The sequence below is a fragment of the Anoplophora glabripennis genome, unplaced genomic scaffold (genome assembly GCF_000390285.2).
Source record: "Anoplophora glabripennis isolate ALB-LARVAE unplaced genomic scaffold, Agla_2.0 scaffold766, whole genome shotgun sequence".
Taxonomy (NCBI): domain Eukaryota; kingdom Metazoa; phylum Arthropoda; class Insecta; order Coleoptera; family Cerambycidae; genus Anoplophora; species Anoplophora glabripennis.
In genome coordinates, this window is record NW_019416895.1 from 147,464 (window position 1) to 161,059 (window position 13,596).

Sequence of the window (13,596 nt, forward strand, 5' to 3'; positions counted from 1 at the left end):
AAGTATGACAAAACCCTCAACTTGTCATAGGTTTTATAAAATTTTAACAATAAATGCGATAGTTATAAACAAATTAAAAAATGGGCACTTTTCTTGTCTTTTGGCAATAACTTTTTTGTTTATTAACCGATTTTTAATTTAACCAGTCTCATTTTGTAGATAATTTTACTCCCTATAAGCTGTCTGCGAGTCACTTTTCGCTAAAATTGATGGTTTTCCCTGCAAAGTGAAAAAACTGTTTTCTTCACTTATTTGTTTAAATAGAAAAGTTAGCTAATAAAAGTTTTTGACTCACGAGACGAGAGATGTCTTGTATTATGCTCCTTTAGACAATTTTATAATAAACTAGCGGATAGGACTTTTTCGAGTAAAAATTTAATTTGCTTGGTCTAAAATGTTTGAAGTTAACAGAGCAGGAATAGATAGATATTCAGTTTTCTTCCTGCTTTAAAACTTTTAGATGACATAAATGTAGAAATTTCTCTTTATACACAAAATTAGGTTAAACGGCTTTTTTTCATATTCGGTCTGATCCAGAAGAATTACCATGTAAATTTTTTGAATAAAAATATAATCACGTTTTACCATTTTAAAATTGAAATATTTGGACATATTTCTTACCAAAAATTATGTTTTTGTTTGTAAAGACAATAAGTAAAAGTTAAGTCGGTTTTTTTATTTATTTGTACACTATCAACTTAAATTTAGCTCAAATTATTTATAGTATATATGTAATTGTTTTATATGAAATCCACAAAAGGCGGATAGTCTATTTTTATTTATTTATTTTTTTTAAGGAAATTCGTTCGATAATTTTAACAGAACATTATTTTATCAATAAATTTTCCACTAAACATTTGCCAAAGTTACTTAGAATCCGAGGAACTACCATCGTCAAACACAAAACCCATTTTAAGCTCCAAACTGGCATTTCAGTTGCGATTTTTGCACTAATCTCGAATTTAACATGAAATGCGTAAAATACTCGGATCATCCGACCAAGGGATCATCCCTTGTAGACAAAGCGAAATCGGCGGCTTCGTATGAAAAAATTAGTGGATTCGATTTTTTTGCATAATCACTTCCTTGAGATGTCCCTGAATGAGGATCAAAATGTTACCGGCCGGTAATTTGGTCACAATTTTTTTAAACTATTTTTTTTTAAACAAATTGCAAAAATAAAAAAAAGCCGCCGATTTCGCCTTGTCTATTGTCCATATTAGTTTGTCCGGAAATAGTTTTATAACACCACACTTTTAATCGATAGGAGGGGATAGGAGTGATTTCACTGTTGGCTGACGTTTCCTGTTCGCGAACTGAACAGTGTAAGTGAGAGAGGGTAGTGAAAGAAACGGACGTCGAGCTTATGCAAATATGTTCATTTCTGGCTCGTATTATAAAAATGGAAATTTCTCACACTCGCATCATGTGTGGAACGACATATTTTAATATGTTCTTTATTGCGTTGAGTACTTATATATTTTTGAGAATTCGAAACGACTGAAAAACGGATTACTTCTGACGCGAATAACTTAGTTGCAGGTAAACGTGTGCGATAGCAACGCTTTTACTAGTACGACTTTCCAGATAACGTCAAAGATAGCTGTATTGTTTCAGCCGAAACAATTATTCCCTTTGCGCCATTAACTGTTCTGTCGTCCTCTATATATTATTTAGTCCATAACGCTATCTATCACCGATTACGTTTGTTGCACCAAATCCAGACGCAGCGAGAGAATAATTTTGATAATTATCAGCAGAAATGGGCGACAATTGAGATTGCTAAATGGCAGGACTAATTATCGTGTCATAGCCCGTCACAGGAATGTTACTGCAGCCCGCAGAATTCTCTATCATTTATCTAGTCTCGTAAATTCACTTTATATCGCACACTGGATAATAATGAATGTCGGGATGGGTGGGCTTTCTTACAATTTTGACTGATTGTGGCTTAATTAACATGTGACTAAATTGTTATTATTATATGGTTAAATGCGCTTGTGGCTATTAGATATTTTTAAAGTTGTTCGGACACTCTGTATAATGTACTAAATTAATGACTTTGAATGTTGACTATGTCTGAATTTAAAAATATATTTAGACTTTCGAGGGAAAAATCTGTTTAAAGCTTAAAATCGCTGCGGATTTTTTTCATTAATATGGAAATATAGTGACGCTAAAAATTATGGGCACACGGATAATTTATGATGATTTATTGCTCGTGAAATGAAAAATTAAGCTGAAAGCTTGATACCTCCCTGAACGAGAAACACCGTGATTGGTGTATTGTTGTGTGTTTTGTGATTTATAGGAGTATTCGACGAGAGTTAATGACTATAAGGATTATATTGCTCATACCTACTATTTCATGTTTCATGGATTTTTTTTAAATACGCTCACATTAATCATCTTCAGACAGTTGAAACACTATTCACACAATATCACTTGCTATTTATAGGTATTGTAATTTCAAATTGTGTATTATGAAGGATATCTTGCTAATTTACAGACCTGAAGCCATTGTAGCTACTTCACAGAAATAGTAACGTTATCGATTTGGTTCAGTTATATGTTACGTCCGTGGTGTAGGTACATTTTGCGGTGGCCATATACACGTACTAAGTGTAATTTGAATTTGACATTCTAAGAGTACCCTTGAAAATTAATACATCTTACTACTCAAGTAACGAAAAAGCATGCAAATCTAGGGTTGGACTGAATACCAAATTTTAAAAAAAAATATTTTAACATCCAAAAAGCTATAATTTTATGAGCTACCCGCATAAAATATACATAAATAAGCTTTATTCTCTACGTATTTTTAAGCAAAGTTCCAGGTAAGCAGGTATTTGAAAAATGTTGGAGACATATAAGTTTAATTCATCGAATAACATGTACATTAAATTTTCTTCTGGCGCAAAAAGATTCCTTCATTATTTAAATCTGCACTAGAAATTGCAAGAATTTCGATGGCAACTTATACCATATTGATTAAAATCTCTGAACTTTGAAACAATGAAGAGGACATTATAAAATCCATTAATGAAAATTTATTCGCGGCGTTTCGGATGCAAAAGCGTCCGCTTTACTCTGCCGAATATAAAAATTTCTTATCGCTCAATGATCGCAGATGCATTCCTTGAATAAATTAAAAGAATCTTAAGTTTACCTCAGCCATTTTAATTTTTTCAGTTAATTCCGTTAAAATAAGTACATATATTAAAGGTATAACTAATTGTTTTCGCTTTTGCGTTAAACACGTGAATATCGGCTCCAAACGCTTGAGTTATGGTGCACATAATCAGTAATTAATTTCAGAACTGGATTTGTCGATCACTGTCTATATTTCATCCGTACACATCGCCCACGTTCCGCTATTTATGAAATGCTGAATTTGAACGTTACGGATAGCATTAATTAGAGGTTGAACCTACTTCATTGATAATTTTGAAAGCATTCGACCCAGTTTCCTTTCCTTGACTCTAACCTCAAGGCCAATATAGCATGTTAACCGATTGCTTGTACCGAAAACAGAATGTTTACGTAATACGTATTTATATTGCAATATCATTTGCTTTTAAGAGTCCGTCGCGCGCTTGAAATAAAACCATTTTAAGGGTTCGGCCCATAACACATATTTGGAAAACGAATCAACATAGCGGCCCAAATAAAAAACCAATCGAAAGACAAAGTGTTTTCCTAGTGCTGTCTTGTAACAGTTTTTTCAAAACTGGTTTCTAATTGTTTAAATTTAAAGAGTAAACTATGCAAGAAATCGTCATATTTACAATTTATTTACTGAAAAATAAAGGCTTAAATCAAAAATTGCTTACAAGAGGGAAGTGGGTCTATCTTTTAGCTTTGCAATGATACCAAAATTATATTGATTTGATAAAAATTACGCAAAATTCTATGCTAAACCCCGAACGTCTATAACTTCAGAAACGAATATATTTTAAATGCTGCAACCACGTGTGTTTTACTCAGTGGGATGGGCTTAGAGATTGGTAATTGCGGACAGGACCGGAGTTCAAAGAAATATCTAGTCAGTGATAATCTATAGTCTATACGTTCTCAATTGAATGAGTATTGAATTAATCGATCTTGCGAGGTTCGATTCTTTTATTTTCATTGGTAGAAGTTTTTGCATCCAATGAGATATTATATCAGAGATTGATATAAAAACTATCTTGAGTTAAAAGTTGTACGGCACAGCCAGGCAACGTTATTTCTAGCGAAAAACTAAAAAATGTATTTTTTAATAAATGTTTTTACTGCACTATCAGCGGTAACAATGAAATTTTTAATAGTAATAATATATTTAATTTATACAGTACAACATTTCGGCGTTTCCATCCCAGCCCATGTTTATTAAAGGAAATGCCGACAATAATCCCGTTTTCGTTTTTTGCCGTTTTTCTTGAGAAAGTATACGTTTTTTGTTTCCAAATGCACATGGTCATACTAGTGAAATAACTCATTTATGAACGAGTGCTCGTTGATGAGTATTGACGATATTTAATTATTTTTGGTCATATTGAACTTATTCTCGTATACGAGATTTCTATTCGGATGCCTGTTATTAAAAATCACTGCCGCTTCTTGATGAGTTTTATAATCATCTCCCACAATCAAAACTATTTAAATTTTCTCCTAAGAAGTTAACAGAGCTGCCATTTCTTGTATTTTATAAATTGTAACTAGCGTTTTGACGTTTGCTATCAAAAATTCCATTGGTTTGTCAGTGCATCTTACAGGAGAAGGTAAGGTAGTCGGATTTTTTAATTTTTGATATTTATGGTACGTGTAGTTTGGACCTTGAATAAGAATTTTTCGAAGTAGTTCGACGCAACGTTCGTAAATTACCGAGATAATCGATTTTGAAGTTTTACCTGACAACTAAATCCACTAGATGTGACGCATTTTTCAACTAGGAGCGTGGCGTAATTGGTAGCGTTCGGGACTGACAGTCACGAGATAGCTGGTTCGAGTCCGTCGCGTGACATTTTTTTTTTTTTTTCAAAACGCATCATATAGTTTTTTATTATTTTTTTCATCTCGAAAATTATGAACAAACGAAATATTATAATAAACATTTATGTATATGTAGGAATATTCTTCAAATATTTCACTAAAATGCACAATTGGTTGATAAACAATATTATGAATTAACAATAAAGTTTCTTTAAAAAAAAACAAACCAGGTCAAGTAGATTTTTTATTTTATTTTTAGTATTTGACATTTTACGCAGTGTGGCATAAACCAGAATGATAGTTATCATAGAAACATGGGAAGCAGAAACTTTTTATGCCCGAGCAAGTGTGTTTTTTTAAACACGGTGGACGACCCACACAACCTAGCTCAAAATGTTAATTAAACATTTGAAGAACATTCCTACATACAGTTCTCATAATATTTCGGTTGTTCATAATTTTCGAGATCAGAAAAAGAAAAAGAAAGGAAGCCAGATGCTTAAAAAATTTCTGCTTCCCATTTTTTTATAATAACTACTATTCTGGCTCGTGCCACACTGCGTAAAATGTCAAATAGTAACATAAATATAAAATAAAAGAACATCCTACCTGACCTCGTTTGTTTTTTTTTTAATGAAATCTTATTGTTAGTTCATAATAAATATTGTTTATCAACCAATTGTGCTTTTTAATGAAATATTTGAAGAATATTTTTTCATATACATAAGTATTTATTAAATATTTCGTTTGTTCATAATTTTCGAGATGAAAAAATAATAAAATATCATGTTGCGACTGTCAATTCCGAACGCTACCTATTAGGCCACGCTCCCAGTTATATTCCAGTCGGCAGAGGCCGAAAAGTTACTGTTGGTGACATTTTCTTGATAACTCGGAAATAACTACACAGGTCTACTTTAAATGATGAGTATAATAACAGGCTAATTTGCTGACAAAGTATTTTATCAGGGAAAAAAAGTTATTAACAATTTAATCGTGAAAAATTTTTTTTTTAGTAGTTTTCTTTAAATAACTCAGCGGGATGACTTTGTACGAAAAAATGTTTAGGACATGATTTTGTTCGTAATAAAAATAGCTACAAAATGGCGGTGGTCCGATTACGAAATTTGCAATAACAAAGCCGTGAGATTGAAAAAACGGTTTAAAACGCCAATTTTTTTAAGTTGCTGTAAAAATGTCAATTATAAACAAAAAATGATAAAACTTTCGAAAACTATAGTTCAATATATATGCAATAATGACGCTAAAGCCGAAAATCAGGAGAGCAAAACTTTTTGTTCTATAAGGTGTTATACATTCATCGGCATCTGAAACTCGAAACTTTGTCAAATTTGTTCGAAGCTTTGCTGACACTGTCTCTAACATTCTGTAGATTTGCATTTTCTGAGTTAACATAATTGTGTAATTAATTTTGTTTATAACTGCGGTTGATAAGGTTGATGATACGAGACGCAGAAAAATATATAAACTGGCATAAACATTTAGCAGTCCTTTAACGAACTCTGCTCAGAGCTTACGCTTGTGTCGATTTTGAATCATGAAGGGTGTATTTTTGGCTTTATTCTGCGGCATCGCGCTGACTTGTGTCTGCGTAGGTATGTGAATAACTTTGGTTCTTTATGTATATTTAAACATAATTTACTCGAGTGTGGAATTTTACTGAAATTTATTTCAGTTGCATTCAAATAACGTTGAGCTCCTTGGAGACTTCGAAGTGTTTGTCGTTTTCTTCTTTTCTTCTTTATATATCAAATTTCCTTTAATGTAACATTCCCCCTACGTACGTAATACGCATTTTTGTAGACTTGGAAATTTAAAATATGTCGCTTGTATACCAAACCAATGTAACATATTTAACCTCTAGTAATTTTGTATTTAAACTTTATCATCCAAATAAATAATAATTGCAAGTACCTAAAGGACCTGTTTTACAATAAATAATTAATAAAAACAATAAATAAGGGCTAGAGACGTGTTTTCGTAGGAAATTGTGATATTACTTAAAAGGTCTTAAAAGGTTCTGTTTAATCAAATTGTAGACTGTAAACTTTATTCGATTACGTCCAGTCATTTGGGACATTTCGATAGAGCAATTTTCATAAATGCCATCTTTTAAAAACCTTTTTGTTTTAGATGCTATCGAGAACTTCCTAGAAAATCCTCTGTACCAATGCATACGGTGTTTATGCCATGCTCGATCTGGTTGTTGGATAAGACAGAATTGTGCGAGGTATTCTATTTCCAGAAATTATTGGCAAGAAGCGGGCGCACTCACCGTTAACAATTGGAGCAAAGGTGGAGACGATTATACGAGATGCATGAGGGATGAAAATTGCATTGTTGGAACTATTATCCAATATACGCAGAAATTTGGAAAACTGGTAAGCTCATTAGTACATGGGTACCTATAATTGATCTCACAGTTGTTTCGTTCCGTTCGTGAATATAATTGAATTTGAAGGGTACTTTTTCCTTTTAATGCAAGGATACAGTTGTACAAACATTGTATTGATTGATTTTTTCAAGTAAAAATGGAACCTAGAACACGAATGTTACATTTTTCCACTTCCTGTTCTTTCGCAGTGAAACAAATTCGAAGCTGAGGACTGTTGCCGACATCTCACGTGTCGAAATAACAAGACTAGCAGAGAACTTCAGCAAGTAGAAGGGACACATATAATTTAATTCTTAACTTGGTTAATTAACTTGAAAGAAGTTCGTCAAACTAATAAGGAATGTTGACCACGAATAAAAGAAATAATTATAATGTAATTACGTATATTTGAGTGAAAATTACTAACTCTTGGAACTATTGTGCTCTCTTTAAAAAAAATATATCTAGCTATAGAATAGAAACAAGTTATCTATTTTTACAGGACTGTAACTGCGACGGGAAATTTGATTGTAAAGATAGATTCGCTATCCATCTCTTTGGACCGAGTTGTGAAAATCCCAAATTTACTTCGACTTATGCTAGAAGGTTCAACGAATGTTCGGCGAGGATAGGGGTGGCCACAATGCTTACTGAAGAGGGTGATAATTGCGAGGCACCGCCTGTAGAATAATACCTAGTGTGTTTATTATATAACAATGTCCTTCTAATACTTATAACATTACTTCTCTAAATTTTATATTGTATATACCTACCTAATAAATCGTTTTATTAAACACGTTCCTTTTTTTTATATTACACAAATAAATGTATAATTTATAAGTTTGGTATCGTTTGAACCTGGTGAAAGTGATGAAGTGGCAAATTTTTAAATTTAAATTTTCACGCACCGTTTCATCCAAGATTTATTTTTTGTTTATCATATTAAAACGAAATTGATCCCGAAACCCCGAAGACAATTTGCGTGTGAAATTAGATGCGTATAGTGGGCTGTATTGCAGCCATATAGCTGAGGTATTTTATGGTAGAACGAAAGGAGAAGTAAAATTCAGGAATATTCGAGGTATCATTAAACCCTTCCACTTGGTAAGTAGGTAATCGTGTTATCTGACTAAGTGTTGACAAATATCCAGTAATAATTTGAATTATTTAAAAAAATCCAAAAAGCCATTTATATTTGCACTAAGAAATATTGAAAATTCAAGGAAGTCGTATTTTGCGCAACAAAATTCCCAGGTTATAGGGTGTGTTTGTATCTACATTAAAATATCTTTATCTGCTTATTTATATGAATATTATAATTAAAATGGTTTGTTATCAAATATGATACATAAATGTGTTTCGCTTAATTATAACTTGACCCGGGGAAAACCAGTACTAACAGTATTTTATTTCTTTTAAAATAGAGATACCGACTAATTGTAAGTATTAGTTGATTTCTGCGATATCAACAGTTAGGAATCTTTTTGTGACGTTTTATATTTTGCAAAGAACACTGTTTTCCTTCATTTGATAGGATTTTTTTGAAGAAAAATGTTTATGAATTTAAAAATAGTGCATTTGAGCACTGAACACCTATAAACTTCTCAAGTTTAATCAGTAAGAGAGTATTGGTAAGTCGTTTGGTTTCAGTTCAATTGTCCCGACCATTATTTTCCTAGTGCAAAGTTTGTAGACCACTATTTTTAACTTTATGAAGCAATTTCTTTCGCTTTCATGCATGCTTTTTCAATTAAGTACTTGTCGAAATGTTATATCTTCTCTTTTATTTTTAAAATGGGTTATGAAAAAGTTCTTTTCAAAATATAAGACAATCATAAATAATCATAATATACATTTTTATTTATCTAATATGTAATATGTACTTATTTACGGAAATGTTGGAACGTCAATGAATAAACAGTACATTTTTTTCGAAAAACATAATTTCTTTTAAAATATATATTATTTATTAACCGGATACACATACCTACACCAGAGATATTAATAATCTGGGACGACATAAAAAGATGATGTATAATCCTGTCACCTATACAAAATTTATAAAGATTGGTTTTCACCTTCATCAATTATAGCATTATCGAGATCTTTTAATTTTTCATATTCTCAAAAGATTTCGCCTAAAGATCGTATATCTCCATAAAACATCTCATTTAATATGTTTAATTTGTCAATAAAACAAAAAACAATCAAATTAAGGTATGTTTTGGGTAAAACAGAACTGAAAATTTTATAACTGATTAATATTGTCTAAAACTATCCGCTGTCTTCTGTATGATTAAAAATTGTATTTAAAACTGCTTTGTTTTTCAGTCAAACACTTGTTTTTGTGAATACCTCTATGTGATTCATCGTATAGTGACATAATTGGCTTTGATAACATTATGATAAAAAACTACTTCCCACGGGATTAAAACATATTCTAAAAATTGAATTTTTTCGACGAACATTCGTCAACTCTTCAAAAGATAATAGTTTATTTTCTTCAATTTTGTATATTGCTTAAACGCTAAAGAGCAATTTTTTGATATGTAACTGTTAAACTGAAAAGAGCAATGAAAATATAAAAACGAAATAAAGCACAAATGAATATTTGAAATGATGGGAAATAATTTTAAAATATTTTTCTAACCAATCTATAACAAAAACTACTGGCGTACCTCTAGCATTTCGTCCGAATATTCCGGTAAACCAAACCGCACCTTTCTAGGTCAAGCTGTCACAAAAAGTAGGTACTCGGGCTAATAATTAAAAATGATAAAACTGCATTTTTGTCATTGGCGTCTAAACAATGTGCTCTGTCATATCTGATTAATTACATAATACTTTTCCTCATCTTTCCCTACCGTATGATACAAAGTATAAAATTAATTATTCGCTTGGCACTAAATAAAAATATTTTTTTAATTATACTTTTATATGTCTGCGACAGTTGACAATCAATGAAAGCTTAGGAAGAATATAAAAACATTTTATAAATGATGTGGCGGTACGCTATGAGCGTCACACCCTTTGTTTAAGTCACACTTTAAGCTTATTGAAAGCTGTACAATGCTAATTAAATATTGTTGTAATCTTACCGAAATTTAATTGCCAACGTGACTTGTGATGAATTATGAACGCGCATATATAGCTGAATACGCATGTGTCATGTGTCTATGTGTATGTTATATGTGAATATGTCAATTTGCGTATGTGTCTATATATCTAAACGAGTAGATGTTAATATGTGTTGATGTTACTCAATGTTCATACATTATGGCTAAATGCACACGTGGCTAAAGTTTAATTCGAAACTTCTCTCTTCCAGCACTGGGTAGGTATATACAAGATGTTAATATGATTATGATGCGGGTCGATATCGTAGTTCATTATAACCGCCTGCAATACGAAGTAGATTGTTCAACGAATGGTCATTTATTTAGAACAGCATTGCAATATTTGATTCAAAATCCACACCTATTCTCCGCACGTTCATCCACCTCAGTTATTTACAAATAGGGAACAGATTCACAATTAAACTAATTACGTGCTGTCGAGTGGAGACACAGAGAGCAATCAAATCGCGCAGCAATTACAGAGGAATAGTTGATAAATGACGGTGTTAACAATGGATTTACATGTAAATTGTTTGCAATAGTAATTAGTCTAAATGCCGTAATAGGATAAATATTAACTACTATTCGACGCGAAAATACTCACTTAGGTATCGAACTGTAGGTAACAGTTAAGGGTCCCCAACGATACATTACATGCATATATTACACGGAAGACTTTAAAGACATCTATCTACCTCTCATTAAATAATGCAGACCTCTCAGCGCGATAGCTGAATTTCCCCTAATATAGTCTAATCATCGTCAGTCTGCATATGCTAGCACTGAATTGAATTAACACGAATATATTCCTTCAACCAGGTTGGCAATTTGTTCCCACGTCAATGTGGAAGGTACGTATTATACTTTTAACATCCATTAAAGATACCCAGCTATATTCATTCTTCGTTTTATAACCCAGTGACTATTTGCATTTGATTCGAGTGTTGTAATATACAATAGAATGAAATTCTTCATTCCGGCATAGTGTTATTAGATATCTCAGAAATGTCCAGAGTTCTATGTTGTACTGATTGATTATTTTTAAGGTCAGAAATTGCTTTGAACAGTTAGGAATAGGAATATAATTTATCTCTTATCTCCAGAGGTCGAAGATTCTTTAAATTCGTTTCCCTAATTTACCCCGTAACGAAAATACCATTAATTCTAGTTCCACCCTTAATGAATTTCCACTCGCATTCAAACGTTCTTTGCTAAGGAGAAAACTAACTTTCGGTAGAGTGAGAAATCTAAGAGATTTTTTATCCGAACACTCTACAATTACGCATCCGCAAATTAAAGTAACTAACAAGTATCAGGTATTTCAAACAATTTAAAACCGCGTACGTTTAAATTTGGACCTTCACTACAAAGGAATAAGTTATAGTTTCTGAGTAAAATTTCCATATTTTGTAGATTTTTCATTTAATTTACTGAAAAAAATCCTTTAATCGGTGTATATATTATTCCCCGTTTATTAGAAACAAAATACAGTTGTTTTTTTTTTAATATCTGCATTGTGTCGGTAATATTCATTACCAGAAGTGATACGGCTTAGAAATCGGCCACATAAGATATCATTTGTCGTCTTCTCTCAATTATTACCTATAGGTACTTATTAATTCTTTCTTAAAAATATTTAATAAATAAATATCCTATCTCAGCAAAATTGTATGTACGTGCACCATATTCCTTGTGGTAGTGCCTTTTTAACTACTACTAAATGTAACTTTAAAAAAAAGCATCTTACATATAAAATACTCTTTGTAGTTCCGTCTCCTGAAGCCAGGCGTGCATTTTATACTTTTTCCCAGGCAGCCGTCGACACTATTTTCACAATGCATGCTTGTCATTTATCTTGTGAATGTACATTTCTCTTTGAAAAATGTAAAGCTTCAGGGCAGTAATGACGTTGCACATGCCTTGTTTAATTAAATATTTATCCTATGAAATTTAAAACGTTGGAGTGTTATATAAAGTTTTTGTTGTCAAATTACTGGTTTTCAAGAATTCTCTAATATTTAACCCGGCAATCTCTAAAACAACTCAAGGATCTGAATAATACAACAATAACTCGCTCTGGAATTCTAACAATTAAAATTCGAGCTGATAATGTGAATTGTCGCTAATAAACTTCGTCAAGAGATTATGCACGAAACTTAGCAATGTAAAGGCATCTAACAGGTTGAAGTCTGTAGTCCTGTCTAGGCCTACTATCTCATTACCCGTTGCAAAGTTAGTTCCAGCTGTGTTTAGTTGTTCATCCTTCTACATAATCAATCTTCCACCATACTCGAATACCTAAATGTACAACTTTATACATATACAAGTATTCCTATGTGTTAAAGGTTTTTACATTACTGATGAAAAACGAATTGTGCTTATTCACGAAATGTGTGCATTTTGCCGCATGCTCATTTAGTTACATGTTCCTTTAGTCACATCGGCATTTTTTAAGGTTCGGTCAAATAGGAGGCGGACTGTCCGCGCGGATCGAGCCACCCGTCCGCCGCGAACTTTTGTAATAGCTGTTTTAATCTGCTGTCAAATAACTTCATGCATTTATTCATCAAGTTCTTGACGAATTAGAGCATGTTCTAATTTTCGTCAATTTCTTCGTGAAGTTCGGAAGTACCAAACCAACAGATTTCCAGCCTCAGATCAGTAATGAGGTTATGTTATTGGAATATGTAAATAATTGTGTGACGTCGTACTAGTTTTGCATTGTTATTACTGATTTTTTTGTTACTTACAAAAACTAATATTTATATAATATGTGTTAGAACGGCACCGCTGTTGTATCAATACAATTATGAGTGGAAAGGTGACATTTTTGAAATTTATTTGCTTCTCTGATTCATTGGTAGAACTGATTCATACGTCAAAAAACTTGACAAAGTCTGTAGCAGTGTAAAACCACACTGTTTACCAATAAATTCGTGAATTAATTCATGAAGAACTTCATCAATTTATTGATGAATAAATTGTCAATGTAAAACAGCTTTAAAATAAGATTGCTAGTTCGCAGCGGACAAAGGAGCACTTATGATTTTCTACAAAGTCCGCGCGGACTGGAATGGTTGAAGAGACGGAAAAATTAATAGATCTTGAGCG

The 13,596-nt window shown here is 32.1% G+C and overlaps 2 protein-coding genes across 2 annotated transcripts in view; one reads left to right on the forward strand and one right to left on the reverse strand.

The window, feature by feature from the left end:
- Positions 1 to 13,596, reverse strand: part of LOC108915661 (octopamine receptor beta-2R-like) — a 99,861-nt gene that overhangs the window by 61,091 nt on the left and 25,174 nt on the right. The window lies entirely within an intron of this gene.
- On the forward strand, positions 6,491 to 8,165 carry LOC108915662. The gene is made up of 3 exons (XM_018721758.1): positions 6,491 to 6,590; positions 7,129 to 7,376; positions 7,872 to 8,165. The coding sequence occupies exons 1-3, from the start codon at positions 6,533 to 6,535 to the stop codon at positions 8,058 to 8,060; spliced, it is 495 nt and encodes a 164-aa protein (XP_018577274.1). The 5' UTR covers positions 6,491 to 6,532; the 3' UTR covers positions 8,061 to 8,165.